Genomic DNA, 27,892 nt, shown 5'->3' with positions numbered 1-27,892 from the left:
AGTCAAATTGCTCAAAATCCATTTATACAAATTTTCATCTGGCAATAACACTGTGCACGTGTATGCACCTGTACTACTTTAAATATATACACCCACCCCCAAATGTACATATACTTCAAAATTCTCATTAAAAGCAAAGGCTGTGTTTCAAACTCCTCTATTCCACCCTCCTAAAAGCAGGGTTGTTGCAAAGAAAGAACAACCTTTATTTTCTGAAAATAAATACAATACAATAAAATAATAAGAAATAATACAAAAATAAAATAATTAAAATAAAATAATAACATAATAAAATTTGCCCAGAGCTTCAGACTCCAGTTTGGATTGCTGCAGCATTCCAGCTTGACAGCACACTCTTCCTCCACATTATGTTGCTTAATTTTATCAAATGCAGGACTGGGACAAAGCACTTCCAACTCCCTTTCCCTTACAGGTTTGACTTTCTTGCAGCCCATTTCTTGCAGCTGCTGGTGGCCTCCCAGCTGCTCTGACAGCTTTGACAGAGGGCTCAGGGCAGCACAAACCCATCTGCTTTCCCCTGCCAGAACCATCCCTGGCCGAGAAAATGTTTTGTTAACAGGACCCAGAGCAGTTTGACCGAACCATGGAGTTTTCCAGCCTCAGAGTTCCTGGAATGGGAGAATGAGAGGCAAAGTCAGCCCCAGCTGGGGCTGTGACCAGCCCTGCTCGTGCCTTGTGCCTCGGGTGCAGGAGAGGGCAGAATCTGACAAGGATTCCTGCCAGAAAGAAAAGGTTACTCATTAACCACTGACAAACACTGGGGGAAAACCAGTCATATTGTTTTGCTTAGTAGAACCACAGCACATTTTTTGGCCAGAAAAACAAATGCTGTGGGTGCAAACTGCAGTTCCCTTACAGGGGTCAGCTCTGCTCAGGGCCTGGGGTGATGAACATGATGAACAGAGCAGCAGAATCCCAAAATCCCAGACTGGTTTGGGTGGGAAGGGACCTTAAAATCCAACCCATCCTCCCACTGCCATGGGCAGGGATCCCTTCCACTGTCCCAGGTTGCTCCAAGCCCCATCCAACCTGGCCTTGGACATTTCCAAGGATGAGGCAGCCACAGCTTCTCTGGGCAACCTGTGCCACTAATTCATCATTTATACATAGCACAGTATCACAGGGGTTGGCTGAGCATGTTTGGGTTTTTGGGTTTTCTTCCCTGTGCTCAGCACAAAGCAACCCTGTGCTTCAGGCCTGCTCTGGGCTGACTCAAAAGCACTGAAAGGCCATGGGCCAAGTAAACAGCTTCCATGTGCATTTCCATTTTGGATAAATGGCTGGGTCACCCAGAGGACAAGGGCTGTGGATGGGAGCTGCAGAACAATGGGTTCTGATAATGCCAGCAAAAAAAAAAAAAAAAAAAAAGTCCCCTGCATGCTGCAGCTGCAGAGGAATTCTAATAAATAAAGGAGAAATCCATCATACCAGCTATCCCTCAGCACTCCAGACACTGCAAAAGCAAACATTTGCTCTGCCCCAGGAGGGTGACTCACCATTCCTAAGGACTGTTGCTCCAAGGCCCTTGGCAAACAACGGAATCCAGCCGTACAAACCACCGGGTATCAAAATAATGATGTAGCAAAAAACCTGTGCGTGCATGCAGGTTTAATGGGAGGTGAAGAATAAAATAATTTTTACAAATAACTCACCATTTGCATGACCAAACTCCTCCCAGCCTTCTTTTGGCAAGGCAAGGCCCCTACAGCAGGAGCATCACCACTGATGTCTCCCCTCTGCCAGTGGGCAATTCTGGGCCCTCCCATTCATCCTTTTTCTAGATTTGTTTGAATCTCAAAGTATGAAGGAAACAATATTTGAGGTAAACATCCCAGAAATGTGAATATTCTATTCAGCACTGCCTTCTATGCCAGAACAGATATTTATTTGTGGTATAATAGGACTTGCACGATCCTTCAAAGGATTATCCAGAGACGGCCCCCAGTTCAGACAGGCAAATGTTCTAGAATTTTGTGCATAAACAGTACAATCATTATTTCTGACCTGGCTCAGCACAAAGCTGACTCCAATCATGCTATTTATAGTCATAGAATTATTTGGCTTGGATGTTTCCATGGATCTACCACTGCTCTGGGCAACCTGTGACTGTGCCTCATCTTCATTGCAGAATTTTCTTCCTTATATCTGCTCTGAGCCTACTCTCCTTTACTTTAAGACCACTTTCCCTTCTCTTATAGCTGCAGGCCCTGCTGAAAGGTTTATCTCAATCTTTCTGGTAAGGCCTCTTGAAATAATGGAAGGGGCTCTAAGGCCTCCTTGGAGCCTTCTCCACTCCAGGCTGGTAACCTCCAGCTCTCAGCCTGGCTCCAGAGGAGCTCCAGCCTTTGGAGCACCTCTGTGGTCTCCTCTGGATCTCTTCCATGTCTGTCCTGTGCTGAGGGCTCCAGACCTGGATAAATTTCCTTCCTCTCCCTACTGGGTGCCTCCAACATGTACCAGCCTCAGTAGACAATAAAATGTCACCTTCACAAGGGATCTCCTTGTTCTGTGGCAGTTGTCATTCCTTGATATTGCTTCTCACACATTTTGCTTCACTAGCTCAAATCCCAACTGTTGATCCTGTCCATAAAATACATATATATTTTTTAAATCAGACCAGTATCTACCTGGAGAAATTCTGTGCTGTTGATAAAACCTTTTGAGTGAAAATAAACAGCTGTGAAGGTCATAATCACACTGAGATCACACCAGAGCTGACATTTATAAGCAGGTTTAAGAGCCAACTCCCCCACTTTCAGCTTCCTGATTTCTAACAATAAAAATCCACATTACACGGTAAAGCTTCACTCACCTTTCTTTCTACAGACACCTTTTCCCCTCTCCTTTGAGCACACCCCAGAGGGAAATCAACATGGAGAAGAACATGCATTTAGACATCACCCAGAACAGAACATGTATTTAGACATCACCCAGAACAGAACATGCATTTAGACATCATCAGAACAGAACATGTATTTAGACATCACCAGAACAGAACATGTATTTAGACATCACCAGAACAGAACATGTATTTAGACATCACCCAGAACAGAACATGTATTTAGACATCACCCAGAACAGAACATGTATTTAGACATCACCAGAACAGAATATGTATTTAGACATCACCCAGAACAGAACATGCATTTAGACATCACCAGAACAGAACATGTATTTAGACATCATCAGAACAGAATATGTATTTAGACATCATCAGAACAGAATATGTATCTAGACATCACCCAGAACAGAACATGTATTTAGACATCATCAGAACAGAACATGTAGTTAGACATCACCAGAACAGAACATGTATTTAGATATCACCCAGAACACATCTTGGGCCTCCCAGGAATTCCACAGCAGCGCTGGGAGCTCCCTGGTCCCAAAGCCCAGCAGCCATGGTCACAGCAGAGCTCAGGGAGGGTGACACTCAGCACTGCTCCTGCATTCACTCCAGGATGATCCAGCGTCCATTTGCTGAGGGTTCCAGTGGGAAGAACCCCACGGAGCACAGCACTCCACATCCACACCCTGGACACAAAAAAGCCACCGAGGCTCCTGGTGCCGAGCTTCCACTGCGGCTTCCCCACACCAGCGCTGAGCTGGGCTCCATCCTGGCACAAAACCCATCCTGAGTGCCCGTGGGCGCCATCCTGGCACAAACCCCATCCTGAGTGAGTGCCCATGGGCTCCATCCTGGCACAAACCCATCCTGAGTGAGTGCCCGTGGGCTCCATCCTGGCACAAACCCATCCTGAGTGCCCGTGGGCTCCATCCTGGCACAAACCCATCCTGAGTGCCCGTGGGCTCCATCCTGGCACAAAACCCATCCTGAGTGAGTGCCCGTGGGCTCCATCCTGGCACAAACCCCATCCTGAGTGCCCATGGGCTCCATCCTGGCACAAACCCATCCTGAGTGCCCGTGGGCTCCATCCTGGCACAAACCCATCCTGAGTGAGTGCCCGTGGGCTCCATCCTGGCACAAACCCATCCTGAGTGCCCGTGGGCTCCATCCTGGCACAAACCCATCCTGAGTGAGTGCCTGTGGGCTCCATCCTGGCACAAACCCATCCTGAGTGAGTGCCCATGGGCTCCATCCTGGCACAAACCCCATCCTGAGTGCCCGTGGGCTCCATCCTGGCACAAACCCCATCGTGAGTGCCCGTGGGCTCCATCCTGGCACAAACCCATCCTGAGTCCCCGTGGGCTCCATCCTGGCACAAACCCATCGTGAGTGAGTGCCCGTGGGCGCCATCCTGGCACAAACCCATCCTGAGTGCCCGTGGGCTCCATCCTGGCACAAACCCATCCTGAGTGCCCGTGGGCTCCATCCTGGCCCGTGCAGCCGCAGGAGCCGCACCAGGGCCTGCCCAGGTGCCCTCGCAGCCATCCCCGGGCACAGCGTCCCCCACCTCGGCGCTCACAAGCGGGGAGCGCTTCTGGAGGCCTGGCTGCTGCTCAAAACAGAAATATTTCCCTTGGCCTGTGCAAGTCGCCGGGGCTGGAGGAGCCAGTTTTCCATTCCCCCTCCCATTACTCTTTTTGATTGGCACTTTAATGAGGGCGCCGGGGGTCGACCCCCTGCCAGGGGGCCGGTTCATGCCCCGTTTATCTCACAGTCCATGTAAGACTAAAATAACACGCCAGGCTGAGTTTCACTGGCTCGCGATCCCCCAGCCCACCGTGATGGATTGAGTGACTGCAGCAAGTTGGCAGCTGAAGTGTGTTGTAACAGGATCTTTCTGTCAGCGCAGCACAATGGATTTGCTGCTTCCCGGCCCTCACCGCCGGCCCACGAGCTCCCAAAGCTCCTTCTCCAGGGGGCTGCGAAATGTTCATAAATAACAAAGGTCATGCCAAGCTTTGCTTCCCCTCAGCTGCCCGGCAGAGGCTGCAGTGCCAGCCCCACCACCCACACAAGAGCAGCCAAAAATCCCCTGAAGGAAGGAGGAAAGGTTCTCTGCCTCTCTCATCCTGCTCAGCACACACAGGGCTCTCAATCCCCCAATCCCCTCCAGAAGAAAACTCCCTGGGGATGAGCTTCACTGCTGCACAATCAGGCCCAACAAGCCACAGGCCTTCTCATCATCTTGCTTATTTGCACCAATATAACCCAGAAATTCACTAGAATATCTGGGAATCCTGTGTGAGGCCTGGGTTATATGATAGATACTTTTATTTGATATTCTAAACATTCAGTATCCTCATATTGAAGGAAGGAGGAAAGGTTCTCTGCCGCTCTCATTCTGCTCAGCACACACAGGGCTCCCCCTGCAAAGGGAACAGCTCAGCCCCAATCCCCTCCAGAAGAAAACTCCCTGGGGATGAGCTTCACTGCTGCACAATCAGGCCCAACAAGCCACAGGCCTTCTCATCATCTTACTTATTTGCACCAATATAACCCAGAAATTCACTAGAATATCTGGGAATCCTGTGTGAGGCCTGGGTTATATGATAGATACCTTTCTTTAATATTCTAAACATTCAATATCCTCATATCTCCTCTACAGGAAAACCTCAAAGGGTTATTTTTCCTTTAAAAAAAGTCTAGGAAATGAACCAATTTTTTTAGTCATCCAAAGTGGTCCTCTGCTCACTATCTCTGTGACCTGTTTCCTCAATATCCCTTCACTCTCCTTGTCACTGTCTGCAAAGTAAAGAATTTCCCTCAAATACTAGGGAGAACACTGTAATTTTTGGTACTTGCCATCCCACCAAGAGTGAGCAAATGAGCTTCACAACAGAAGGGGCTCTTTACTTCCAGTATAAGAATTTTTGTACCACAAATTTCAAACTAATGACTCTCCCACACCCCAATAACGTCAGTCAGACCAAAAACCCATCCCTGGTGCTAATAAATAGGAAGGGTGAAGGCTGTTTCCCTTGCTCTGCAGAGCCAGCACCCAGCCAGCTTCACCTGGCCACCCCAGAGCTGCCAGCACAGCCCAGGGCTCAGGGATGTGCCACAAACACCATGGGAAGCTTCCCTGGAGCTGCCAGGGGTCCCTCCACCTCCCTGCCCCACTCCAGCTGGGATCTGCCCATGCAGATCCCAAACTTCTGCAGCCAAACGCCAAATATTCCTCTGGGGAGAGCCAGACGCTCACACCTTAACACAGAAGAGGCATCCTGAGCCTCCAGCCAGAAAGCCTGGGAAATATTAGGGAAAACGAGTGGGTGGGGGAGCTCAAGGGACCAGTGGGAGGATGTGGGAAATCAGTAACACTGATCTGAATAACTGGTAACAATTATTAGATCTCTTTTGGTATGAATCATCTCAGAGACTCATCTTTTAAATGATGTCGCTCAAAGGGCAGTAAAAAAATACAGGAGAAGCCACCAGTCTGCTGTGACAGGGGTTTGGAGCCACGGTGGGATTGGCCAAACAGGTCTGGGAAAGTTCATCAGCACATCAAAAAGGGAGCAAGGTTTGTGGGGAATACACACTCAGACAGATCAGACAGGCAAATTTGTCTTTGGCAAGATTCTGATGTCACTCAGAGCTCTGATGAATCTGCCTGAACTGCTGGAGAAGGAGTAGCCTCACTTATCTGATGACCCCTGACCTTGTCCTTGCCCTGTCCCCTCCCCAGGGTGGAATTTCTATTTGAAGCTGCAGGTTGTAAAATCAGCCAGCCAGAACCATCCTGAGGGAGCAAACCCAAAGCAGAGCAACACAACAGCCCAAACCAAGCCAACAACAGAGTGAGTTTGAACAGAATCTGTTCTCTGGGCTCATCAAACCCACCCAAGAGCTCCCATCCTTGCAGGGCAAGGGGCAGCAGAGGTGGTGCTGCCTTGTGCACATCTCAATTCCTTTTACCTTCTTAAACAACTGCAGGAGAAGGAAAAAAAAAAACCTGGATCAACAACCAGCAGCATCAGCAGGCTCAGGAACTAAACAGTAACCACATCACAGTCCTTATCCCTTTCTCCACACCTTCCCAAACTGCAGAACCATTGGCATTTTCTGCCACCATAAAACACCTTCATCACCCAATCCATGTTTGCTTCTCACCTGTGGGCAAAATGCTCACAGTGCTCCTTTGCAGCCAGTCACTAAAGCTGGCAGTGGCTGAGGAGCTGGGTGTCAACAGACATTTATATTGAGTTCAAAGAACTTCCCAGATCCAAAATGGGGTGCAAACCATCCCTGTGTGTGGAGCAGAGCAGGAGGCACAGCTGAAATCATTCACTGCTCCAGGAAGGATCTTATCTTCCTGAAGTCAGGATTATCTCCGGGTTGCTCTTCCCTTTTCACAGAGCTCCCAGCACCCACCATCCAGAAGTGCACTGCCAGAAAGAGTTTCTTCAGAGGGTTCTACAACACTTTTTAATTAAATTTTTTGGACTTTTATGGAATTTAGGCACACACAGAGAAAAATATAGGACTTGGCTGCTGGAAATACTGTGCATTAGAGAGCTGCTATTGGTTTCAGACCTTCCTTACCTATGATGAAAGGGAAAAGGAAGATTAGAGAATCTTAGAGTTGCTATTTCAACACGGTGGTTTCCAACCCAAGATTGAAGCAATACAAGTACTGCTCTCCAACAGACCTGACAAACCAGAGATATGGTTTAAGAAAAAAAAAAAAAAAAAAGTCAGGCCTCATCACTACGCACTGATTGTGATGAAGCAACTACTTAAACCCCAGGAACTTTAATTTGCCTGGAGCTTTCTGGGGAGGAGGGAGTGGAGCCCGTGGGGATTTAGGGAAGGGTCAAGAGAAGAAGTCCAGCACTTGGTTCCACACATGCATCTGGAGCACAGCCCATTTCAACAAGGTAATGTGAGTTTGAGCCAAGTACACCACGTTGAGTTATCAGGATCTATTATTAACCTAAAAAAATTCACCTTACTGGTTAGCATAATGCTGTGTTTTTACAACATCTGTCAGCAATTATTTGTATTTACTCGCACTGCAAATGCAGAAGAAAAGTCAGAGAAATAAACACCAGAATTCCCACCAGTCTTGTGTTTTCCCACAAAGAATCTCTAATCATCGCTGTTTAGACACTCACATTTGTTCCTTGCCCTCTCCAGTATGGAATTTCTTCCCAGTCCTCTGTGACCAGTAATCATCAGTCCTCATTCACCCTGCAGCAATTAGTGGTGTTAACTTCAGGGTTCTTGTAACAGAAATCAGAGCTGTGATATTTCTTGGATTCAAAGCAGTTCCAGCTCTCCCCTTGGCCATGCCTCACCCCAGCAAGAAGGGAGGCAGGGAGAGCAGGGGCTGTGCTCCAGTGGCACTCCACCTGTGCAAGGCAGGGTGAGGAACAGGTTAGCTGGGTGAAAAGTTCACTGCAAGCTGAGCTGTCTGTTTCTCTTGCCTAATTTATCCGATATTTGGCTAACCTTGCTCTGAACCCAGCCCCCAAGACCCCCTTCCTCTCATCCCTCCCCAGCGGGTTCATGTCAGCCAAAGACACCGCCTGCAATTCCCTTCTCCCTGACCCTGCCGAGGGGAGGGGGGCTGGGACACACAGCCGAGCCTGAGCACGGCGCAGAAAATCATTATTTATGCTCTGAACTTCGACAAGAGCAAAACACAAAAGCCCCACAGTCAGCAACGCTGCCTGTCACAGTGCTCCAGCTCATCGGCCTTCCCAAGGCTGGCTGGCACCTCCACCTCCCCTGCAGCTCCCCCGAGGATGCAGCACTTCCTAAAGGAGCTGCTGATGCTTCCCTGACCCCCAGCAGCCCTGCCAGGGGCCTGGCACACAACTCCCACGCCCACAGCCCCCAGGATGCCAGCTGTGTTACCCATCACCTCGTTTCTGCACCTCAAGATCCTCCAAAGGAACCTGAGAGACGAAGTCAAATTTTGCAAAGCAGAGAGCAGTAGCTGCAGTGGCACAGAACATGAGCAGGGAGACACTAAAGGGCTTTTCTCACCCCAAATCCCATAAAGTCAGTGGAGGAAAGGCTGGAGAGCACCAAGACATGCTAGTGCAGCTCTCTGGAGAACAGGATTCCCCGATCCACAGATCTTTGTGCATCCATAAGCTGCTCACTCTGCAGAATGCAGCCAAGGCTTGTTCAGAAGCTGCTGTGCGCTTTCCCTTTCCTGGTAATCTACAGCTTGCCACCCACCCTGCCCCTGTGCCCAAAGAATGGGTGCCAAGAAGCCCTGGCATTGCCCCTGGGGTCAGGCACTGCTCTGTGAGCAGCCTCCAGCTGCACACGTCAGAGCCCGGCTGGTGATGCAAGTGCTGCAGAGCCTGCCCCGAGCCTGCTCTCCTGGCAGCCTCTCCTGGCTTTCCTGCTGTGCTCAGGGCTGCTCCCAGCACTCCTCAGGGCAGCACAAAAAGTGTATGTGACGGGCTTCTCAATGAACTGGGCACAACTTCAGAGCAAGGCACAAACCCAACCTGCTGAGCTGTGCCCGCTCCACTGAGCAGCTGCTGCTCCCTTTGGTGTTTAACCTCGGGCTCCCCAAAATCCACACCTCCATTCCCACCTGCTGGCACCCTGCTCTCACCTCCCTGCCTCCCCGAGAGGGTGACTTGGGATGTGCCTAAGAGTCTGTGAATGCAGCAGAACAAACGTTTCCTGTAAATCTTAATTTCATCATTTTTGACCCGACAAAAGAACCTCAGAGCTGTGATACACCTGAACTGCCTCAGGTCCAGGAGAGACTCTCACAAACAACTTATTATTATTATTATAATTATTTTTACAGTCTGTATCATCAGAGTGCCCAAAACTCCATTTCAGTGTGTCTGAACACACAAAGTTCCTGTCCCACTGACAGGGAGGGCAGGAACAGTCTGACAGCTTTACAATAAGTGGAAATTCCTTGTGGTCTAAGGACAATATTAAACTTGTTTCTCTAGGTCAGCAGACAACCTCGCCTTGACACATGGCTTCGTTTCTCTGGAAGCAGTGAAGACTGGCCTAGCTCTGATGTGGTCACTAATTTAGTGACACCATCCATTCCAAACTTCACCACTCCCACACCAAAGTAGCAAAATACAGAGAGTTCACAGAGAGTACTTTGAAATAAAAAACCCCAGGCTGTTACCAAAGCGTATGATCCAGCAGCACCCTCCCCATCCAATGCTCCATGTTTTCAAGGCATGAAAGTTGCTGAGAAGGGCCAAATAAGGTTGTCAGGAAGACATAAAACTTCAAACTACTACATAAGTGAACTGAAGATACACAAAAACTCCTCAGCCCACATGGCATCACTCCCCTGGTACCTGTATTCCTCAACAGCAGGGCCAGCACAGGTTCTCACCACTCCCTCAACATAATTAATCTATAAAATAACTAACAACGTATAATTTCCATACAATGAATCATTTGTTATGACTTTAACCTTTGTTATGGATTTTAATGCCTCTTCAAAACTGCTGGAATTAGCCATGGGTGGATAAAAAGGAACAGGATTGTTACAACAGGTGAAAGTCAATCACAGAGCTCAGCGCCACAGATCCTTCCTTGCTCCTTCCAGCCACGGCACAGAAAAGCAAAAACACTTCAAAAGATGCCATACCAGCATAATTAAAGACAAGCTGAATACAATGAAGCTCAAATTGTTTACAGGTGCAGCTTAAGAATAATCTAATTTTAAAAAAGGACTGCACATAGTTGCTGCAGCCATTTTAATAATTCAGCCCAAAACCCCAAAGTTTGTTCATAACAGGAAAGAGCTTGTGAAAACCTGGAGGGACACAACTTTCACTTTAAAAACACAGGAGGCCAATTAACAGGTCAAGCTTCAAAGCTGTAGCCTCTTGTCCATCCTCTGTATCCAACTTAGAGGCTTCTGTTTGTGGGGGAAAACAAAAAAAAAAAAACACAACAAACATGCAAACCCCAAAACCTCCATCCCCTGCTCCCAAAAAACCATATCACATCATAAAAATGTGAGAGGGCAGCAATTGGAACGTCACCCTTTCAGTCTCTCGGGCATGTTCCTCAGCTCCTGAGCCTCTCAGACTCCCGAGGTGCTGAGTTCTGCCCCCCATGACTGCAGGCAGACCCTCAGACACAACCCCAGAGTCAGACCAGGCTCAGCTCAGGGTCAGAGCCAACACCAAGAGATCCAGGAACCATGCTCAGAACAAAGGAATTGGTGAGATCAGCCCAGCTGGTGCTGATAACACCAAACTGTGGCTTCCGTCCCTGTAGAGGCCATTCAGGAGTTGGGCTCAGTGGAGGACCCCCTTGGGAATCCCTTCCAATCCAGAACAGTCTGAGATTCTAAATTAAAGCCAAAGACAGGGAAACCCATGACCCCGAGAGCTTTGATGAGCTGGTGAGGATCCCTTGGGGTTCTGGGGTTTCTCCATGACCCGGCCCTTCCCACAGCTCTGAAAGGTTCCACTGGAGCCCCACCCCAGCCCTGGGCTGCAGAACCCAGGATAAATGTCTGTGTGTCAAACCCTGAGAGCAGGGTGGCTGTGCAGCCAGCCAAGGGCTGTTGTTGCAAGGCAGGGATTGTTGTTGATCACAAACAAGGACTGTTGTTGATAACATGCCTGAGAAAGAACAAGATGTGGCTGGAGAAGGGCCCGTGTGGAGGTAGGGCAGCACTTTCCTGGGACAAACATCCTTGTTCAAGCTCCTGGAGATAAGCACAGCAGGAGCACGGGAATGAGCTTGGGGAGTGGGCAGGGACTGTAAGGGGGGTCAAGATCACCAGAGACCCACAAAACCACTGAGCCATTTTCAGAAAGGTCTGAAAGAACATCTGTGACACCTGATCTGCATAGAAAGTGAGGAAACAATCCTGACAATGGGAAACCCTGTCCATAAAAGGGGAACCCCCGAAACCTGGGTGGTGTCCCCAGGATCCTGGACATCCCATCAGCTGGACTGAAGCAGCTGGATCCATGCTGAAACCAGAATGACATCCCAGTACTGGATCAATCCTGGATCCAGGGCTGGTGATCCTTTCCCTTTCCCTTTCCCTTTCCCTTTCCCTTTCCCTTTCCCTTTCCCTTTCCCTTTCCCTTTTCCCTTTTCCCTTTTTCCCTTTTCCCTTTCCCTTTTTCCCTTTCCCTTTTTCCCTTTCCCTTTTTCCCTTTCCCTTTTTCCCTTTTTCCCTTTTTCCCTTTCCCTTTCCCTCTCCCTTGCCTTCTGTGCCCATTTATGACCCTGAGGTGCTTCCTTGTCCTCAGGGTGGGATGTCCTGCAGGCCCTGAGCAGCCCCAGGGGCTCAGACAGACACACAGACACACAGACAGACACACAGACAGACAGTGGCTGAACAGTGACCTCAGCACCAAACAGGAGTTGGGTCCCTTGGCCAGGCACATCCAGGGCTCCGAGCCAGCACCAAAAGCATCCCCAGGAGGGTCCAGAACCTGCAGAGCAACCAAAGCACGAGCCGTGGCTCACATGTGGGATCTATTAGGGCATTTCCAAGGAATTCACGTTCATTGTTTCCCTTGAAATATAAAGGTTATAAAACTTAATGGCCACATGACAAGGAAACTATATGAAACACTCCGAGATTTACAGAGTGACTGCTCAGCTCTCGGGGCATGTGGCTGGAAATTGCTGGGCAAAAGCCAATGAGCCCCATGGTCTGAGCTTTTGGGCAGTTTTCTTATTTCTTCCTTTCTTTTCCTGACCTTGCAGACTGGTATTCGGTTACCACAGCAGCTCCAAAGTCAAACAGAAACACAGCTTGTATCTTCTTTCAAGTATTTATTTCTTTTGTCCTGTTAACACCAAATAATGAAAGGAATTGTAAGGATTTTTTTTTGGGGGGGGGGAAGGAATGAAAGCAGGAGAAAGAAAAAAAATATGGGCATAGTGGCTTAATTTCTCACAGCATGTGCAGCACAAATGAACAGTAAACAAATCCCACGGAAAAATGCAAACAAAGGCTGTGTTTGCTCAAAGTTCCAAGCAAAAAGCCCATCATGAGTGCCACTGAGCAAACATTTCTGTGATTAAACCCTCAGAACCTCTGTGCTCAGCACAGCAGGTACCTTCCCCCTTCTCCCAGAGCATCCCTGGGCAGCAGCAGCCACAGGGCCACGTGTCCAAGCCTTGTTCTGGTTTAAGGCATGGAAATGTGGTAATGATGGCACTAAGAGGAAGCAGCAATCTACTCCAATGAGTCAAGGGCAAGTGTGAAAATCCAATTAGAGATCTGCCACTAGGGTTTGTCCATACAGAGTGAAATAATCAAGCAGTAGATCATGAACAAATACCATCTTTTGTTGGGATTTCTGAGCCAGATTTTGGCAATCCCAGCCAGGTGAGAAACTCATGATGTCAGCTGCTACCAAAGGGTTTTTGGGTGGCCCTAAGGGTTGTACCAGCAGTACAATAATAAATTATCTCATTTTGTGACACCAGGTGAGACTGTACCATTTTCTGTGTCACCTTTCTATGTCTGTAGCAAATGGAAGTGCTCTGGCAGGGCCAAACTGGCACAGGTGAGAGTCAAATATTGTGCAGTGCTTTTCCTGCATTTCCTTACTCCCCAGACCTCAGCTGCAGCACAACTCTAGTCCACTTTATTTCTTAAATGAACCAAGGGTGAATATGCAGCAACACAAATCCCAAAATACCATCGTGCCATTCCCCTCATGTGGAAATACGCCATGCCCTGATGCTGGGAGGTCACTTTTATTTTCATGAACTGTTTGCAGGATTTCCAGTGTGATTATTTTTCCCTTGATGATCAGAGGCTGAGAGACAAATCCAGTGAAAGAAACAAAACCAAACTGTGAAAACTTTCTGCTGCAAGTAAAGGCAAAATGCACATTTGACAGTATCCCAAGTTAGGGGGTTTTCCCCTTGAAAATGTCTATAGGCACGTTTTTGATCCCAGGATTGGAAATATGTCATGAGAACATACTCAAATATGCATTTGCATTAACACTGCTGCCAGAAGCCATCTCACAGTCTTCAGCAGACATCCTGGAGCCCCTGGAAAGCTTTCTGTGGGATTGGAGGGCATCCAGCCAGGAGAAAGCAAAGCCACCATGTGATGGGGATGGCCAGTTCCCCAGGAAAGCTGTACAGTAATGAATGGCAAGCACTCAAAGCAGGAGTTAGGGTGAGCAGCTTGCAAGGAAATCACTGGCTGAGAACCATCATGTGCATAAAATATTTGATAAATGAAAATCTGAAAGAAATCTATGTAAAAGTGATCCATTGAAAGAAAACAGGTTGATTTTACAGCAAGAATTACCCATGTGAAGCAGTGCTGCTGGCTGTAATAAAGATCACTGGAATACAAGTTGCTCACCCAGCCTTAAAGGATGTGTACCTCAGACTGCAAAAGGACACTGTGAAGGATTGTGAAAAGAATCTATTTTACTATTTCTTTATGAAATTGTCAGAAGAAACCAAACAGCAGTGCTGGGTATTGGGGCTTGTTTCTATTTTTCAACAGATGACTTTTACCTTATGATTCCCCCTCTAACCACAAAGTGAGGCTCTGGCCACCCACTCCCTCCCAGTCCTTCCCAGTTCCAATTCAGATCACGTAGGTGTTAAGCAGAATGTGCAGTTACAAACAGAACTAACACCTCTCCGGGGTTCAGCCACCCTTCAAAGGAACAAGCCTGGAGGGATTTTTTGGGGCACTTTGCAGAGTTAATGTCTAAGAAGGTGTGCACAGCACAGGTGAGGGACTGCCCGAGGGGAGGGTGCAGAGAGGAACAATCTGCAGGCTCAGGAGCTCCCCAAACTCAGCCCTCCCCAGCAGGAACAACTGCAAGAGACAGATGAAATGATGAAAAATGAAGGGATCAGCAGAAATCAGACCTAATATAAACCCAACTAAAATAAACTCAGCATGGCTCCCGTGGCTCATTCAAAAGCAGCTCTTCTCCAGTGAACTCAGGTCAGGGCAAAGATGGAATGGAACTTCCTCTGCTCTGTGCCTTTAGCAGCCACGGGCAACTCTGGCTGGCAATGGGAAGAGGTTTTTCAAGGGAAATTCTGAAGATTGCAACTCTACCTCCTACTTTGCATCGCAGGAAACGTGGCATCTCCAGCCAGAAAGTGTAACTGCTCCTAATCCTGGGCTTCAGAATGTGAAAGAATTAATATTATGTTCATAATTGATTTAAGGTCAGAGCTGTGTGTGCTTGCCTGAATTCAAAGGCAAGCAGAAGTTTCTACATAAGAAAACTTAAAAGTCTGTCATTATTTATTTTTAAAACTGGAATGAAGATGCTTTGACTCTGCATGTGTAGAACAGAATGAGATCAGGAGGCTCAGTGCTGTATCCCTGGGATGATGGAAGCAGAGCATTCTATTGCACAATTAAACAGTTGTTTGCAAATGATTTAGGTGCTTCTTAACATGTGTAGAAACTTATGCTGCAGGACATCAACACTGGGGTTTTTATTCTTCCACGTCAGCATCGGATCACTTCTAAAGAAATTCAAGGCTATATTTGATCATTTAATTAACATGCTTGTTAAACCTCAGCTAAAACAAGAGGACAACAGAGAAAATGAATGTGGTTTAGGATTCAAAAATATTATAATAGATGATCTGGGTGAAGAAGTTTTTTTGGCTATAGCAGACAGTTGAGAAACATGTCAGATTGCTTCTACTGAATAGTCAAAAATATCAGAATATTGAAAGTTACAGACTATTCAGCCAGCAAAGCACATGTCTCTCTCCACTGTCTTTTGTACTTTTGTCCTTAGAACAGGAGTAAAATATTGCCTGGCTCCACAAGTGTTCTCCATGAATTTGCAGCTCTGATGGGAGTTCAGAAAAGAACATAAGGTATTTTATTGCTGGAAAGCAGAGAGCCAAGCTGATCTGGGATTCTGTTTAATCCCAGAATTGAATCAAACCTATTCCTCCACATTTATTGCCATTAACAAGGGGAGATGTGGCCCAAGACCTCAAGGAATCAGGCAGGAGCTGCTGTGGCTCCTTTTTTCTGGCACCTGAGAGACTGCTCCAGTCTCTAAGGCTGACACTGACCCAAAGAATTGTTTTGTTCTGATTTAATTTCTCCTTTTTTTACCACCTATTGTGCTACATTTAACAGTTGAGAGAGCAGAGATCATGAGCTTGTCACCTCTGCTGCTACTTGTGGCAGGCAGAGTGGAAGGAGGTGTAAGCCTGTGGAGTGAACTGGCTCCTGTGTGACATGTCTGCAGGGAATCAGCATTCCCAGCAGGCTCAGGGAACAGCAATTATATGTTTGGATATCACTTTTTTAAATTGACATTATTGCCATTTCTATCTTCGTTAACACTCCTCTGACATGAGCCCTTTTTTCTTATCCCCTGTGACAGCAGTATTCATGTTGCCAAAACACCCCAGAAAGCTGCACTTACTTCAGTCCTCTCTGCAGAAATGCACTAATAGTTGACTTTCCTGGAAAAAATGGCAAGGAATTGCCTCCTTATCTGCTCACAGCTGAGGTTAATGCTGCCATGTGCCAGCCCAGGCCTGGGAACACTGATCAGATCAACAGAGATGCCCACGGGCAGCTGTGGTGGCCACACCCCAAAGTGTTTGACCTAAAAAATTAAGGAAGGTCTCAATTCATGAACTCCTGATGCCCAGGGCTTGCACGTGGGGGTCCAAGGGTCCAGCCAGGGGTCAGATCTGAGGCAGGAGGTGGGAGCTGTGCTCTGAGCTCTCTGGCACCCATGGACAAGCAGAGACCTCCCCCAGTCTTGGGTTTGTGCTGGTTACCTGCTGTCACCTCCTTCTTTAACTGGGATTTTTCAAGACTGTCCTGTGGGACCAGAAATCTAAATCCATCTGTTCGGAGTCTGTATGTGCAGTCTTTACTAGTGCACTGTGCTAGTGACCTGTTCAGGAAACCAAATTCAGTGCCAAATGCCCCAGGGACCTGCAGGAAGACAATTTTGGAAGCAGGATCATTTTCAGACAGAAGCCAGCAGGATTGATTAAAGGCATTGATCTTCCATCAGGGTTCCTCTCCTTAGTTCCACATGGATTGGGGAAGGAAGATCTCTATCAGGAACTCTTAATTTCTGTATTCTTTTCATTATCATTTGATTAACACAGATAGGGAAACTTCATGTCTAGGATGCCTATCTGTGAAAAGCCTGTACAATATAGAAGCAACTAACTCAGATAAAGAAAACTTGTATTTAAAAAATGCTTTTGCTTAAGAAAAAAAAAAATAGGAAATGGAACCACATCTACCTAGTAGCTCCAGGTCAGGATGATTAGTGACACAAGCCAGAGAACCATGTCCTTGTAATACCCACACATGATGGATGGCCTCTGCAGCTGGAGCAAGTGAGTCAAGCTGACCCTTGTTTTTACATGGTTGGGCTGCTTTCCCTCCCTCAAAAAAACAAACAAACAAACAAACAAACAAAAAAAGAGTCAGCTGTCAGGTACCAGCAAGCTACAAAATTAATTGACTGTATTTTAGAGCATGGTGACCCACTGGAATGAGCAGGAGTGACAACGGGCTGCTTTTAGAGACTTTGCATTTGGCTGGAAATCACACGCCTCTGTTGTTATGTAACTTCAGGGATGTAAGGTGGCATCTTGCCTCTGTTTAGGGCCATCACACTCCCCCTAAGATTGCATCTTATCTTCTATTTTGTATTCTCATCTGCTTTTCAGCCACTCTCCAACTCCAATTACAGTGCTTTCTCCCCTCATTTAAGGCGGAATTGTTCTAGTCTTATGCAGAAAAAAAATAATTATATGATGCATAAAAATGAATCACACATCTGCCTTAATTTTCTTCTGTGCTAATGTGTCACAATGCCCATAATAAAGGTGAGCATAAGGAATTTATAGTAAGTTTGTCCTCCTTGGGAAGGTGTGAAGATACAAATTGTCTCAGAGGTTTTTGCGTCTCCAGTCCAGGCAGGCTGGGTTTCTGCTCACAGGCTCTGTCACAGGGACAAGAGAGGGTGTGATGCTGGAAGTGAAGATGACAGGGGCAGGGACTCCTGCCTGGGATGCTCCAGGGGACAATCAGGTGTGTCCTGTGTTTTCCAGCTGTGCTCTGCAGCTGGGCCAGCTCAGCCCCCAAACAGCCTCTGTCTGCTCTGCCCCTCCTTAGCTGCTGAGCCAACTCCTTGGAAGACACACAGGGGGGTTTGTGCTGAAGCTTCCCCCTCCTGAAGGTAGTGAAGGAAGCTGCTGAGTGACCTCAGTAGAAGAGGTGGTGAAGGGGACAAGAAGTATCCGAATTCCATCTCCTCCCAGGAAACACGGCATAGAAGAGAATGAGCTGCAGGGAGCAGGTGAAGTTCTGCTTCTCCTCTTGTCTTTCTCCAAGTCCCTGAATCTGTGGCTGCCACTACCCATGGCTCAACATCTCCTTTGGGAAAGCATTAGGCCAAGGAGGATTCAGTTCCCCAGAGAATGCAACTGCTGCTGGTGACTGACAGGTTTGCTCAGGCTCCAAACATACCAGGATTTTAGTGCTGGGGAGGTGAGAGCTGCAAACAGTGCAGAATATCTCATTCTCAGGGCTGGTGCTTGGTAAAAATGCAAAATACTGCATTTGACATAATCTTGTTCTACCCCAAACTCAAGCACCAGCACTGTCGAAAAAGTGGCTGTGACCTAGATTAAATTGATTAATCCAAGTGAAGAAATAAAAACAAAAGAAATGATCCTTGTATTCTTTTCTCAGCAGTTGGATTTCAGCTCGAGGAAGGCACTAGGCCACATTAATGTCTGCCACAAGCAGATGTGCTCTCTTTGGAATCCATGCACCCACTTATGCTCTGCCTGCATTAAGTCTGTTATGGGTTTTTAGGAGCTCTGGCAAGTGCTATCTGTTAATATCTGAAGGTGGGAGTGTTCAGGGAGTTGTCGGAAAGGCTTGCAAGACTAGATCTGATCATACCCACCCACACTAATTAACACATTACATAAAAGTACAACAAGTTTCTCTTTGCAAACATCAGAATCACTTGCCCAGGCACTTTCTGTGCAGTTCTAGAAGAACTCGAGGGACAGACTCTGTTGCTTTTTAACCTCAGCAGAACAATGGGCGAGTGGAGAGGGTACAGCTCCCATTTTCAGGGCCCACTTCTTTTTGTCATGCTGCTAAAAACATGCCATTGGCAGGGACATGGCTGGAACAGCCTTTTTAAAGTTCACCGAGGGTGCACTTTTTTCTCATTAAAAACCACAAAAGGAAATATCCAACATGAGAGATCAGATTCCTATACAAAGGACTCCTCCTCTCCCTGCCCTGCCTTGGCAATTCTGAAAATCACTTTGTATAAACAGCAGCCCTTGAAGTCACCTTGAACTGAAAAATCCTCACATTTAAATTTGGCTTTTTTTTTTTTTTTTTTTTTTTTTTTTTTTTTTTTTTTTTTTTTGGTCAGGGGAACATATCCCAAAGCAGCTCATGTTTCTCTATCACTCAAATTTTAAACCAGCAGCAACATACTGTGTAAGAGCTGTAGTGAGGACTCTTTTACTTCTTCAGAGTTTGGAGCAAGTAAAACTAATTTCCTATGACACTCCTCTGACCTGCTCCGGCAGCTTCACCTGGATTCCTCCAGCAGGATAATAAATGGATACCCCAATCTCCATTTACACCAGACTCTCCTATGACATCTGGCTTCAAGATGGTGGCACAGAAAAGTGCAGTGATGACATAGGAAAACAGAAGGAAAGAAAAATAATTGTGCAGTGGAGAGCAGGAGGCAGCAGAGAGAGCAGGGAAAATCAAAATTAAAGTAAATCAAAGGGCGGAAATTCCTCAGAGAAGGCCTTAGGCTTCAACAAAGCTTGTCCACATTTGCAGCACTTCAAGATTACCCAACAGTGCCCTTCTGTGGGAAGGTCCCAGCAGAGCTCAGCAGGCATTCCAGAGGAGACTTTTTATTAAAAAAAAAAAAAAAATCTCTTCAGTGGCTCCATCCACGTTTGCAGTCGCTTGCTCGATGGAGCTCGGCCTGTCTCACAACACTCACCAGGGAAGGAACTCTCTTACCCAACTCCTCCCTGCTATCTGAAAAGCAAAGTTAATGTTTTCCTGATTATTTTCAGTTTGCTGCAACCCTCTCCCCCACTGTGACTGCTGTTTGACCCGCTGTCCGCTCCGGGACCCCGAGGGAAGGCAGAGGGAGTTCTGGGCATGGGAGGAGAGAGATGATGAGGCTCAGCTACCTCCTGACTTGTTTATATTATTCTGTGATTCTGTGATATTCATCAGAAAGAAATCAACAGCACTTCGTGTGTAAAGCAACTCTGGAGATAGTGAACATTTTTTGTGTGGTGCAGAGTAAGAGCACATCTATTTAAGGGGCAGGATTTGGGGATGAACGGGGATTCCAGTGTGTGTTTTTACCTCATTTTTGCATTAGGAAGTCACCAATAAATAGAATCTCAGCACAAAGGTTTAATTTCAAGGGGACACTGCTCTTTCACCACAGTTGATTGCACTTGCAGCTACAAACCTGGCACACCCAGCTGGGATTAATGAGAAACTGGAATCAATCAGAGAGCACCAGGGGAAGTTCCTCTCTCAAATCTCCCCTGATAAACCTGGTACCTTCAATATTCCAGGCAGATCCTGGAAGAGTTCTCCCCTCATGGCACTTGACTTTTCAGTGAGATAGGCTTCTCAAAAAAACCAAAAAAAAACTGACAAAAAATAAAGCTGGAAGCATCTATTAGGGCAGATCTCAAAATCACAGAGATTGAAGTTTCTTTTCATCCTCTCCAGAGAGCCTCAGACATCCAGGAATTCCAAGGAAAACTGCATTTCAAGAAACATGCTCAGAGGTGTCCCAGTGCTCCAGGTTGTAGTTCTGCACTGACTCAGGCAGGAGAGCCCCTCCAAACACTCACCCAGGCAGAGGGACTCCAAGGTTGGCACTTCTGGCAGCATCTCCCTCCTGGAGAGCTCCAGGAAGGAGAAATCCAGTGGTCTGCAGCAAGGTCAGACCTGATTTTAACATTCACACCCGTGCATCTCAGCAGCAGGTCTCCATTCTACATGGTAGAACCAAAGGAGTATTTTAAACAGAGCTCACAGCTCTGCTGCTGTACCTCTGAAGTCTTTTAGAAGACGACACACTGGGGGGGCATATGGGCTTTTTCCTCATCTAAATTTTTGTATAGAACCTCTTGGTCTATGAACATATACTGCTTTCCCTTTCTATAACATGTTGCATTTGAATTTGCTGAGCTTTTGACAGATATTTAGGTAGTCAGACTTGCAATTTTGAGGTAGGGAAACACTAGAAATATCTGTTTTGCAGGTCAGGGTGCTCCTTCAAATGATGCATTTTGCCCCAAGCCATACAGGACATCTACAGAAAAGCTCAAAATTCAAGTCAGGAGCCTTAAATTCACTCCTTTAATCACACATCCACCCTTGAGGCACTTCATTCAGGTGTCTACAGTTGGACTTGCTGCTTCCTACACTGGAATTACATTAATTTCTCTGTTAGTAGTGCTCCAATGTGCTGCTCACTGCATTTTGCATAGGAATGCAGTGCTGCCCTTCCTAGGCTGTCAAAGAGAATATTTCATTACAAAAATAAATAATGTCTAGCTGCTTCTGGCACCTCAGTCCAAGCATATTTATCACTTTTGGCTGATCAGTGCCTGATTCAATGTCCCTAAAGCAGAATGGGTTTATTCCCAGATGAATTCAAAATGCATTTAATCAGGTCTCTGCTAAATGTGCTCCCAAATTTCACATCTCATGAGCACAACAGCATTGCCTCTTAGAGCCTTATTCCACTTCACTGTGCAGGTTGATACAATGGATTTTCCTCTGCATGGATTATGTCAGTGAATGTATGTTTGTACAAGCAGTTTGAGTTCTAGATTTAGTTCATCCCTAATGTGCCTACATGTGTGGCAATCTGGGATCAACACTAAAAATATATTTATATTTTATCAGAAATGAACAACAAAAAAAAAATCAGAATGACAATTTCACATGTGAGTTCAGTGTCAGAAAAAAATCTTCCACTACTTAAACTCCCAGCTCTGCTGCCTGAGCCTTCCTGTCCAGCCTCCCCAGGAGAAGTACAACAGCTTTTTTGGGCCCAGAAAGAGAAGTCCTGGGTGGCCTTTAGCAAAGAAAACATTGCTTCATGGTTTGCTCCTTCCCCAGTGTGTGCTGGAACAGCTTCATCATGGGATGGAAAGTGAAGAAAGAGAAGGAAGCGTCCACTAAGTGTCCATATCTTTTAGTTCTTCAAAGTAATTTTGAAGTTCCCCATTCAAAGAGCTGAACTGAAACCAGTGGCAGCTCCTCTGCAGAGAGGGCACAAAGTGTGCTTGGGATGGGATGTGCTGCCTCTCCACTGACACAGCCCACAGACACTTAAGAACCAAAAATCACCCCTTAAAACTATGAGTAGATTTAACAATTAAACTCTAAAGAATTAAACATCATAGAAACATTTCACACTTTCCGTTCTTTCTTTCCAAGGGTCCATAGTCCACTCACTCAATCCTGTGCAAAGGTCATGTTACTATGGATATGACCTGCAAGAAATGTGTTGCCTCAGAGCAGCACAAGTCACATGAACAGGCTGAAAGCCAAGACTTGCTGATTTACAGTCCTGTAGGATTTTCATGCTTGTGCTGGGTTCACTGCAGAGCAGTCCTTGTGCCAGCCTATGTTCGTCCTTTAAAAGTGTTCATGCAGGTGTAGCTCCCAGAAAACTTGTGGATTTCTTCAAGTGCTGCCTGGGGGAGAATGCTGGTGTGGAAGCAGAAAGAAAAGGAGCAGATGAGACAAACCCCTCAATCTGTTCTAATGAGAAATATGTAAATATGGATTTATGGACATAAATACACAAATGTTCAAAAAACAGCTAGTGAGAGACACAGACAAAACTGGCATCACTTTCCTGCTGTGGGGAGGCTTACACGGAGAAATTTCCATCCAGTCACTCTTTCTCTACAGAAATATGTATCCAAAAAAGGCTGTAAAAGCTGTACCTTGGAAGACACCATGATGTTTGATTCCTTCTAAATACTATACTCTGATATATACAGATTTAACCTGAATTCTCTGGTTAACCTGGCTGTGCAAGGCATGTGGCCTCCTTATCCTGAGGTATGCATAGAGACCTGATTTCCTGACAGCTACTGTAATAGAAAATAATCTATTAATTCTTACAATAAAATGAAAAAGCCCTTTTTCTTGTTGACAGAATTTCTGGGAACTTTTACTTCAAATTTTACATTCAGAACAAAGCATTTACTGTGAATTATTTTTTCTTGTTTGAAATGCAATACTGAAATTATTTTCCACAGAAGTCTTATTGCCTTGTTTCAGTTCCTGACTGCAGCAGCTTTTCCAAAGGCTTTAGTACAAACTGTCATGGAAACACAGTGGTGAATGTCCTTGCTCTGTGATTCTTCCAGGATATGAAATTAGGATTTTTTTTTTCCTTAGGGACCTTAAAATTTCAGTCCTGATCATACACAAAAATATTGATTTAATAATTTCACTGATGAAACAGAGGCAATGCTCTCTAAATGCAGGTGGGATGTCACAACAAAAAGCCTGGAGTACAAGAAATTACTTAATAAGTCCCAATCAACTACCTGTGTAAGTAATTATTATGAAATTCCCTAGACAAAAATACAGTTTACACCTCAAGAATACAATTTTTGGTAACAAAACTGGTTTCATCAGGGGTTATACAAAAAGATACAATCTCCAAAGGGAATTTATGTCATAAAGTGTCTCCCTTTTGCTTCCATGACTTTCCTTCAAGGGAAGAGATGAGAGAGCAGTTCCATCAGCCTGAGCTTTCCCTCAGGGAACAGACACAGAGCCAACCCTCCCTGCAGGGCCAGGCTGCTGCTGGGCAGAGGAAATACTCACCTTTTGAGGATAACAAGGACGTGCATCGTCCATGGAAGGAGCAGGAAGGCTTGATTCATCTGAACAGCTTCCACCGTCCTCCTCGCCACTGTCTCTGGCTTCAGGGGAGGAAAAAGACTAGGGAACCTGAATAAAGAAAAGAAAATAATTACAGGTGAACCAAGCTCCTTCTTTAAGGCATCCAAGTCCTGTTACTCTAAGTTGTTGCTGGTAACTGGCCTTCAAACATGCCCAGGACAGGCTGTGTCTCTAAATTCCAGTTCCAGCCAAAAAGCCCAAAAGAGAGCCCAGTTCCAACTAGTACTACTGGGTTAGCTAAACAGTTAAGAATGTACATGTTGGTGCCCTTAGGGAGAAGTGGCTGAGAGTAATCAGAGCCCTGATTCAGGGCTTTTCTTAATTTGAATGCAAACCAATACCAAATGCTGTCTTTTCAGTGATGGTGTTTTTCCTTTTACTCCCTGTTCCTCTTTGCTTGATTCAAATCCTTGACAGGTGAAAGACAAATATTTTCATCCATTGTTTTTAATACCAAACATAAGGCTTTTCCCAGCTCCTGCAATAGCTTGACACTGAAGATTTTCTTGACTAAGAGAGCACAGTCTCTATTAAAGGTTATTTTACCCATTGTAAAAGATTAATTTGGACAGCCATTACTTGTTCTCTTGGACAGGGGTAAAAAGGAGGTACTGATAGTCTCACTTCAGTAAGTGGCTGTCACTCCTTTCAGTGGGAAAGGATTAAGTATTCTAGTGAATAAAGAAGGAACTTGTACTGTTAATTCTCAAGTAATTTGTAGACTGGTCCTTTTGCATGACCTCGATTGCAGATAGCTTCCCCTCCCTCTTCTGGTATGGCTTGAACACATGCAGGGAAAAACAGCTTCCAGTTCTCTCAGCAGCAGCCAATGTCCCCCCAGCTCAGGGTGGTGCAGGAATATCCCAGCACACTGAGGGAACCAGTCTGATGAGTCCCAGGTGGCCTAAAGTGACCCTCTGTTCCCAGGCAGCCAAATGAGACATCAAATTCTCTTAACGAAACGAAGCATTAATTAGGAGTGTATTCTGATGATTCATTTAAAATGAGATGCTTTATTCTAGTTGCCCTGGACTGACCTGATTCTCATGCCCTGGAACATCTCTGTGCTGGTGTGGAAGGGCAGGACTGTGGTGGCATTCACTCCAGGACAGTCCAGCAGCCCCAGGGTCAGGCTCTCCATGAAAGCAAAGGATGAGGCTTTGGAGGTGCAATAGTCAATGGCACCAGGGATGGCTGACAAGGCCAGGACAGAGTTCAGGCAAACAATGTGCCCATTCTGGAGCTCCAGCATCCTAGGCAGGAATGCTTTGGTGGTCTGAAGAATAAGAGAGTTAAAAGAAGAAAAAAAAATAATTTGCTTAGCAGTGATACAACAAAAACAGCATCGACTGAAAAAAACAGGGTGACACAGACACAACAAGCCCAAGTGTTCCTGTTCATTATGTGATGAAAGGAGGGGAGAGGACCTTGTTGTTTTGTCATTTTCTGAGATCCTAAGAGGGCAAAGTTTGTGTAGAAACACAAGAAAAGTCTTTCCCAGCACATACATAAGCAGTACTCCCCAGATAAAGGCCATGAACAGAGTGCCTTCTAGGCTTAAGAACTTTTACAGGATAAAGTGTTCATCTAAGTGATGAAATCACAAGCAGCTCTTTTTCATTTCTATTGTCTGATTCAAAATGGTCTGAGTTTCACAGCTCCCTTCCCTGTAGTCCCACACTCTGATGTTCCCTTCACATCACCATACAGGAAACTCCTCTGTGAGCTCAGACTTTGACAAAGACATCAAATGTTTTACTGCAAATCACAGAATGGGAATAAAGAGCATCAAATACTGAGTACTACTGAAAAAAATATGTTCAGTTTTGACCTCTCTCCTCCAGCCTTTGCCCCTTACATTGTTTTTTCTCTCTTGTTTTCAAGACAGACTGGTTTTAACAAGCATCTGACTGTAATCTGTCACTCTACATGGGACACGAGAGCTTCTCTCACCCAGAACTGTCCCAGGGTGTTGATGTGCTGGGATTTGAGCAGTGCATCGTCGTCGCTGTCCATCAGGCTCTTGCCATGAACCACAGCAGCATTGTTCACCAGGATGGTGATGTCACCCACCTGCAAAAAAAAACCTTGTGACAAACGGTCTCTCTCCTCACAAACCAGTCATTTCCATTAGAGCTGAATAGCCATTATTGCCCAAATTTCAAATAACGATTGCCCAAATCGTTATTTTCATTGTGTTTGACATTCTTGCCTACGGGCCTGGTGATCCTTTGGATCACCTCATATAGGTAGCTGGACTTTGTACAATTTTATCTGCATGGTCACCCTTCTTTTTCCCAATATATTTTTTTTCTCTCATCAAATACTGAATCACAAAATTGTTAAGTTTGGAAAAGACCTTTGAGATCATCAAGTCCAACCATCAAGGCAGCTCCACCACTGTGTTCAGCACTAACCCATGTCCCCAGGTGCCCCATCCACATGGTTTTTGAACACTTCCAGGGATGATGCCTCCACTACTGCCCTGGACAGCCTATTTGGATGCTTTACAACCTTTTCCATGGAAAGATTTTCACTAATACCCAATCTAAACCCTCCTTGGTGCAACTTGAAGCCATTTCCTCTCATCCTGTGCCTATTCCCTGGGAGGAGAGCCGGACCCTGCTGGTGGCACTCTCCTGTCAGGGAATTGTGCAGAGCCAGAAGGTCCCTCCTGAGTCTCCTTTTGTTCAGAGTGATGCCCCCAGCTGTTGGAAAGGATGGATAAATAGAATTGCCTGGCAAAAGATTTACGATAGTACAGCCAGGATGAAAACAATCTCTCCTACTGGCTGGACAACACCCTTATCTACAAATAAGTCCAAAAGTCAAATGGACTGTTCCATCTCAACCCCAAAAATGTACGGTTCATCCCACACCTGTAACCCTACCCTGAAACATTGGCCCAAGTCTTGTTCCAGCCCACCTTGAAGCCCCCTGATAAGGAGTCCCTGAGGAGCCAGATGCCCTCTTGGAACTTCCCCCTTCTCCTGGAGCATCCTCTCAACCCCTTGTCTCTCCCCTCCCCATCCCCTCAAGCCTTGCCCCGTGCTGCATCTGGCAGCTCCAAGCAAGACCTTTCTCCATCCCTAATAAACCTGATATCCTGAGAGCATCCTTCAGAGATCTTTCATCTCCATCCATCCAAGCCCTCCTGGAGCTCAGTGCTCCCCACAGCCAGCCCCCTCAGCCCCCTCCCAACAGCGTGGTCCCAGACCTTCTCCCGCACGGCCTTGGCTTGCCGATAGACCTCCTCGCGGTTGCCCACGTCGCAGATGAAGTAGTGGCACTCTGTCCCCATCATCCTGATCTCCTCCGTGGTCTCCTTCAGGCATTTCTCAGTCCGACCCCACAGGATGATCTGCAGCAAGAAACTTTTGTTAGTCCAACTGCTTCTGTTTCGTATCTAAAATAATTAAAACATGCTTCTGACTTCAGCAGCTTGATGGGAATCTTTGATGTGTTTTCACTGTTGTTTTGCTTCATTTAAGAAAAGCAATGACTTTCTGTTACATGGGGAGTATCAAGTGGGACCCGTGTTCCACTGCTGATCCTCTGTTTACAGATTCTTTACAAGCAACACAAGCTAAAACAAAAACTCAGACCTTAAGCCTAATGTGACCGGTATATGGAATGTTTGGAAATTTTTCTGCATCATGTCATTCCAAATCTCTCCCTGTTTTTGCAATACACACGTACAGAATGACAAATTTATCCTAAAACCACAGACCTTCCTGAATATGTGGTGTGTTCTCTACTTCTTGTTTTACATGTGGATGTAAAATTTGCTCTGCAGTAAAATGTATTTTTCCAGCCTATTTATTATTTGCCATGCCATTTGCAGGCTGGTGTCTCAGGTGCATTTCAAACCAGTGCTCATCCTGCAAGAGACTTCCGAAGTGAGAAATTTCAAGCATGAATTTATTTTGCAGCTCCTATATGCAGGATTTCACTTGCCACTGCCTTTTAACAAAATAAAAATTTAACGCTGCTTCTTGTACAAAGAGAATTCG

At 46.1% G+C, this 27,892-nt stretch overlaps 1 protein-coding gene across 1 annotated transcript in view; it reads right to left on the bottom strand.

Moving 5' to 3' along the window:
- Positions 1-20,176: 20,176 nt before the first annotated feature.
- The window catches only part of DHRS3 (dehydrogenase/reductase 3), a 28,467-nt gene continuing 20,751 nt past the window's right edge, over positions 20,177-27,892 (bottom strand). The window contains exons 3-7 of the mRNA XM_021542046.3: positions 27,097-27,240; positions 25,833-25,952; positions 24,917-25,155; positions 23,802-23,927; positions 20,177-22,664 (exon numbers count right to left, since the gene is read on the bottom strand). Coding sequence (XP_021397721.2) covers positions 22,580-22,664; positions 23,802-23,927; positions 24,917-25,155; positions 25,833-25,952; positions 27,097-27,240 — 714 coding nt within the window. The 3' untranslated portion in view covers positions 20,177-22,579. The remainder of the gene's footprint in view (positions 22,665-23,801; positions 23,928-24,916; positions 25,156-25,832; positions 25,953-27,096; positions 27,241-27,892) is intronic.

Source organism: Lonchura striata, chromosome 24 (genome assembly GCF_046129695.1).
Source record: "Lonchura striata isolate bLonStr1 chromosome 24, bLonStr1.mat, whole genome shotgun sequence".
NCBI classification, from domain to species: Eukaryota; Metazoa; Chordata; class Aves; order Passeriformes; family Estrildidae; genus Lonchura; species Lonchura striata.
This window is presented reverse-complemented; position numbering and strand designations above follow the sequence as displayed.